The 6,231-nt window shown below is 34.8% G+C and overlaps 1 protein-coding gene across 2 annotated transcripts; it reads right to left on the reverse strand.

The window, feature by feature from the left end:
• Window positions 1-1,280: 1,280 nt before the first annotated feature.
• On the reverse strand, window positions 1,281-4,951 carry LOC133777861 (28 kDa ribonucleoprotein, chloroplastic). Of its 2 annotated transcripts, XM_062217614.1 has the most exons (5): window positions 4,515-4,951; window positions 4,314-4,412; window positions 3,140-3,430; window positions 1,709-1,780; window positions 1,281-1,608 (listed from the first exon to the last, which is right to left on the reverse strand). In XM_062217614.1, exons 1-4 carry the CDS (start codon window positions 4,866-4,868, stop codon window positions 1,745-1,747), a joined length of 780 nt encoding a protein of 259 aa, XP_062073598.1. In that variant the 5' UTR covers window positions 4,869-4,951; the 3' UTR covers window positions 1,281-1,608; window positions 1,709-1,744. The 2 variants fall into 2 exon arrangements, with proteins under 2 accessions (XP_062073598.1, XP_062073597.1); XM_062217613.1 differs by lacking the exons at window positions 1,281-1,608; window positions 1,709-1,780 and adding an exon at window positions 2,213-2,647 and having other exon boundaries at window positions 4,515-4,949.
• Window positions 4,952-6,231: the final 1,280 nt, after the last annotated feature.

The raw sequence follows: 6,231 nt of genomic DNA on the forward strand, positions 1-6,231 counted from the left end.
TTTTATGAAAGTCTGGTCGACCAACGACCAGTAAATTAAAGGGAAATTATGATGCCCGATAGGCACGAGGGACATGCTGAGTAATAGGGAAGTTGATGTGCTGACATATGCAACCAGATAAGCTCGTATGACTGAAGCCAGAATTCAAATGCAGTTATGAATTAGATATTTCTAGGATATTTAATTCTCTTTATACGTAAATATCGTTATTTCTGTTATTATTCAAATATGCTTGTAACACAAGTTAATGATGGCCCATAGACTCATATGTACATCCTGAGCCTATAAATAGGACTCGTGGGATTCATTGAGGAGGGGGCGATTTTTTATAGTCAGAGAGAATCATTTGTAATCAAGAGACAACTATAGTGTTTTTATCCACTAAACTTGTACTCACCTCCAAGCTTGTGAAACTCGTGAACCCTAGTTCACTGATTGCAGGTTTTAGAGTTCTACATTAATAAGAACATGAAGTGGACGTAGGTCATTACCATTCTTTGGGGTCGAACCACTATAAATCTTGGTGTTGTTTACCTTCTTGAGTTCAGTTCATCTTATTTCCATCGTTTTTAAGGACTCTGTGTTGTTGACTTAATCGATAGTCAACAGGTAAAGTGCAAAAATATAATATTATTTTGAAAATTTTAATATGCCTAACATTTTTTTTAATTAGTACTATTTATCAAGCATACAATCTGAAATTTCCCTATTGATATATCTGCACTCCACCTTTGAGGCTTAAAAATTGGAATTTCTTCCAAAACTTGCCAAGCTACTACAATTTTCTTCAATCTTGAACTTAATAGTTACAAATTTAATTTGATTGATGTAATCAAACTCCACATTTATTATTGACGTCAAATGTTATAAAAAGAGCAAGAAAGAAGGAAAGGAATAAAAATGTGGTAGAAGAGGTAGATCTCTACGTGTCATTTTTCAACTTAATCAATCAAATAAAGTGATATTTTGCTAAAGAAAATATCCAAGATTTCCTTCCAAAAAACAAATATTCCACAACGAAGATACCTAACAAAGCTAAAACATTTTACGAAGACATAAAACATAGACAGACCAGCTAAATTTAGAAACACGCATGCACTTGATAGCCATTGAATTAATTAAATATGATAACCCTTTTCAGTTGGTAGATACAGATACAAATTCCATGGTCACAAGTAAGAGCTATGATATCTTTATAATTTCCTCAACATCAAACGGTAGAAACAAAATTTTCTCAGCCATACAAATAGTATTGGAGAATCTATCAATTTAAAACAAAATAGATAAGAACACATATATAAATAATTATTATCATACCACCAAAGCAGGATATTTATATGTATATTTAAAGAAATGACCTTAGCAGGATAAGGTGGCCCATAAAATTAATTCTAATAATATCAACACCCTAACTTTCAAAATACAGCAATAATTTTAAGGGATATATATATATATATATATATATATATATTTTTGCAATAATTGTGTTGTGTATCAGCTGAACCCTCAATCCAATCATTGGGAGATAGGAAACATAAGTTTAGCCACTCGTGAAGAATTGAACTCAGAATCTTCGAGAACCACGAGTCTAACCATTCTACCTAATCCCTGTGAGCATTAAAGAGAAACTTATTGTGGTAGGGAAGTCCATGACCATAACAGATAAAGGGAGAGAAGATGCTATAACAATATGGTTTTACATTCTCACCTCCATCATATAGAGATATAAAAAGAACGAAGTTTGTTACAATTGCAGAGCCCTACACATTTCCTTGTGCCCCTGCAAAAGTAGACAAAAACCAGGAAGAAATACAAGAAAGTTTAAGGATCACCTTACATTAGTATCTTGGATTTGGAGTAGTGTTTTTTAGCTAGAGTAGTCAAATTTGGTAACTACAATCAAAACCGAGCCACACGATACCCGTATGCATGGTTCTTAGATGTATGATATGAAGGCAATTGGTTGATACAATTTCAAACTAAAAAAAAAAAAAAAGCTACTGCCATATAACACTACATTACACATGTTGAAAAAGGTAGTGTGAGTGTGATGCCTTGGTACTCCGCATTTGTTGTGAAACTTCCAGGGGCTTGGGGCCGGTGGTGAAGGCACACTTAATTTCACTCCAACATTTAATGGGCTACTGGGTTCTTATAAATGAGGAAGAATATAAAAAAGTGGAAAAGATCAACATCAACTAATGCCTAACTCTAAGGTATTAATACATTATACCCTTTCATTGAACTGGAGCAAGAAACATGTACTTCAGCAATGGTAAACATTTTAGTGAAAATGTAGTGTAAATTAGTCCCTATACTAAGAGAAGGAAAGTAAATATTAATACAAAATTTAGAACTGTGAAAATTTTCTATCGCACACATGGGCACTGGGTAAAAATTTCTGATCTTCACAACTTTCTGAGCAATATATCAGCATAGTGGACCTTTGAATCTAGGACTCTTCAGTCTGACCCTCCAAGGTGACAACCCCTTTCGTTTGGCTTTCGGACTGACCCTCTAAGGTGACTTCCTCTTCCTTTTGGCTTTCAGTCTGACCCTCTACGGTCATCCCCTCTCCCTTTTGTCTTTTAGATTTATCCACATTTCTTACACTAAACTTTAAGCGAAGTGGTCGGCCCAACAATTCCTACAACAGGAACACTAGACGGTTGAAATACTTCTCCACAGTCTAACATTAAGTATGAGTAACTAAAGCATGTAATTTATGTGATTTATCGAACTGAAAAGGGTCCTGATGCTGGACTTTGAATCAAGTAAATGTAATCTAATGCTCTGCATGCATTTTGAGAATCAACCAAACAAAATGAACCTAAGGGGGCAACAATATGTGTAGACCTGTGTTTGACTATACAAATGTAGCAGATACATAAAATTAGATTCTCTTCTCTCCCTCCCTCACTTTTCATTCCTTTTTATTTTTTCTTTTACAGACATCTATAACACATTATTGCTAATATTTCATTCAAGGTATATAAAAGTCCTACAATGCATGTTCATATGTAAAATATTTCGGGTTGTGATATTCAAACAATCAATCGAAAAAGGACTTAGTAAGTTGAGTAACCTAACTAAACTCTGAAAATACTAAAAAGTCTAATATACTGATCAACTTTATTACCTTTCCATCCAAAGATGATAATGCAGCCTCTGCTTCCTCTCTCGTGGCAAAAGAGACAAACCCATACCCAGAAGATCTTCCTTTAGGGGCATCAAAGACAACCCTGGCTGAAACTGGATTAAAATTTTCAGAAAATAAATCTCTAAGATGGGTTGATCTTGCTTTCCATTCAAGATTAGACACATAAAGCTTATGGTGTGTCTCTCCAGGTCGAGGGCCAGGAGGACGTGGAGGTGATGGTTTTTTGAATCGCTTTGCAAATTCAATCCTGATTACTCTGCCTGATATTTCCTGAATCACCAATGTGTTGCCATTTGTGAGAAATACATACAAAATCAAAATAGAAAGCTGGTATTATCACATTGCAATCTTAAATATAAGTTTCTTTATATTAAAATAGGAAGTCGGCAAATAGTACCACACGAAGATCTATTTACAAGTACCAAACAGTAAGCTCATCAACTGTTAACAAAAATAAATTAAAAAAACATCAAAATGACTGATTCAACAAGAAATTGTTTTTATGTATACAGCTCAACTGCACCCATTTCTTTAAACTGCTTTCTCATAAATTGAAACTGAAACTGCAAAAAAGTCTTAATTCTCAAACATCATAGCCATTTCTAAATTGCTTTCTCATTACTTGGAGCTGAAATAGCCAATCTTAATTCTGTAGGTAATCTTTCTAAACTGAATAACCATTCATTCAACTTGAAACAACCAAAACTCCCTAAGTCTACATTTTAAAATACTATCAAGGTGGGGAGGTAATTTGATCCAAGTAAAAGTTGATACAAAACTAACTCATCAAACTGAAACACAATACAAGTCAGTGAAGTCACGCGTAGAACTAAATTACCACAAAGTAATAATGTATGGGCGCCAAAAGCAAAGTTGAGTGCATGAATTAAATGTCTACTATACGTATGAGCACACATTACATTTATTTTTCGTTTTTTGCTAAAGAATGATGAAACTAGAATTAATATAAAAAAATAATCTATTAATTTAGCATAACGAAGAAATTATTAAACTATTCCAATAAAGAATAAACAAACTTTCATGGCTCTTGAATAATATCTAGTATCTGGGAAGAAATTCACTCATTAAAACCGTAATAATCAAATTATATAAATATAGAATGATGATTACAAACCAAAATAAGCTAATTAACCTGAAGGTTAAATTTTTCAATAGCAGCCTGAGCTTCCTCCCCAGAAGACATTGTCACAAAAGCAAAGCCTCTACTCTTTCCATTTTCTTGCTTTATGATCTAAAACAAAATGCAAAGAGAAATATTGTGACAAAACCAGAAAACTGAGCTTAAGAAAAAATGAGAATGGAGGCAGTGACCAAAAAAAAAAAAAAATAGAACCTCAACGTCCGAGACAGTCCCACAGGACCCAAAGAGTTCTTTTATATCTACTACAGTGAGCGACCAGGGAAGATTGACCACGTATAGCTTCCTCTTCTGGTTTTCGACCTGGGTTTCTTCTGGGTTTTCTTCTACGGAAATTTCCTGAACCGCGCAGCATAGTTCGAACCAGGGTTTTCTTGAGAGAGGAGAAAAGAATGACTTGTGGGGAAGAACAATGGTAGGTTTAGGAGAGTTGAGATTTAAAGGGTAGGCTAATGTTTTAGGCAAAGAGGTGAGTTTGGTGCTTGATGATGAAGACGAAGAAGAGGAGTAAAATGAACAGATAGAGAGCGAAGCTTCCAAGGCCGCCATTGTTTTGTAAGCCCAAAAGATTGTAGAAACAGAAGATAAGGGATAAGCTATCTATTCAAGCTATAGGCAAATTAGTCCTTTTCACACTCTCTTTTTTATTTATTTTATAAGTAAGACAAACTATGGTAAGGCACTTGTAAGATAGTCTTATTTTAGGTGTTGTAACCATAGCATATATTTCGAAAATTTTTAAATAATTTAGAGTGTCTAGTGTCTAGAGAACAAATAGTCTATTTTATTTATTTATTTATATGCTAGTTAAAAATTACTTACAATCCAAAATATATATATATTCAAACATGTATTTATTTTTATTATATATTTTTAAATATTATATAAATTTTAAATAAATAAATAATATCATAAAAATAAAAAAAAGATATTTAATATATAAAAAAATAAATTACAGTTCTATAGTATATATAAATATTTATATCAATAATTTGTACATATATGACATCTAAACACAACATTGACATATATATATATTTACATGACTTATATATCGTAACGCCTTACTGCCTTAGAACCGTTACTAAGTGAGTTTAAAAACGTGCTTCCAACTCGCTAATCGAGGTTTTAGGTCAAATAGTGTAACTAAGCCATAAACAGAGGAAAAGTTTTAGAAATAATAACTTCCATAGAAAATCATAAAAGTTTTACACTTGGGATCCCAAAATACAGTTTAGAAATATTTACAACATTTAAACTGAACCAAGTCGACTAAACGACAAAATCTAGGTTTATTTACAAGCATCTCCCAAAATCCTCTGGCTGTGGCAGTCAGGCTGGCCAAACATGTACACGTCACCTCACGCCTGCTGTACTCATGGTTGGTTGACCATCTCTTTACCCTTACCTGCACCACAGAACATCTGTGAGCCGAAGCCCAATAAGAAAACCCACAAACAGATAACATATGCAACACATATATCAAGCATATAAACAGGCCACCAACAGGCTAAACACATACGACCTAGCCGTCCCAGGCATTTACCAAGCCCCGGGCTCGCGGACAACGCCGTGAGGATATCGTAGGTATCCTTTTAGGGACTCGCCCTGGCAACTCGCACTCCACGTGCTCAACGCTGCTCCCGGCCCCTTGCCACTTTTGGCCTTGCACTCAACGTGCCCAACGCCGTTCCCGGCCCTTCGAAGTTCTCGGCCTACACCGTTCCCGGCTCTTGCCGATCATTCACATAATAACATACATAGTATAACAAGCAAGTACAGAATTCTAGCATAATCAGTTAAAGGGCTACGCCCCGCAGTTCTAGCATATTGGGCTCGGCCCTGCATATCAATTCTATTCAAACACATTGGGCTCAGCCCTGCACACAAGCTCTATGGGAACAAGGGTTTG

The sequence above is a fragment of the Humulus lupulus genome, chromosome 5 (assembly GCF_963169125.1).
Source record: "Humulus lupulus chromosome 5, drHumLupu1.1, whole genome shotgun sequence".
In the NCBI taxonomy this organism is placed as follows: Eukaryota; Viridiplantae; Streptophyta; class Magnoliopsida; order Rosales; family Cannabaceae; genus Humulus; species Humulus lupulus.

What these genes read in the sequence shown, in the direction of transcription:
- LOC133777861 (XM_062217613.1), bottom strand. Translation starts at nt 4,868, where the DNA reads ATGGCGGCCTTGGAAGCTTCGCTCTCTATCTGTTCATTTTACTCCTCT. An exon ending in GGACTGTCTCGGACGTTGAG is followed by an intron (nt 4,413 to 4,514) that starts GTTCTATTTTTT and finishes ATTTTGTTTTAG; the next exon opens with ATCATAAAGCAAGAAAATGG. An exon ending in TTGAAAAATTTAACCTTCAG is followed by an intron (nt 3,431 to 4,313) that starts GTTAATTAGCTT and finishes TTGGTGATTCAG; the next exon opens with GAAATATCAGGCAGAGTAAT.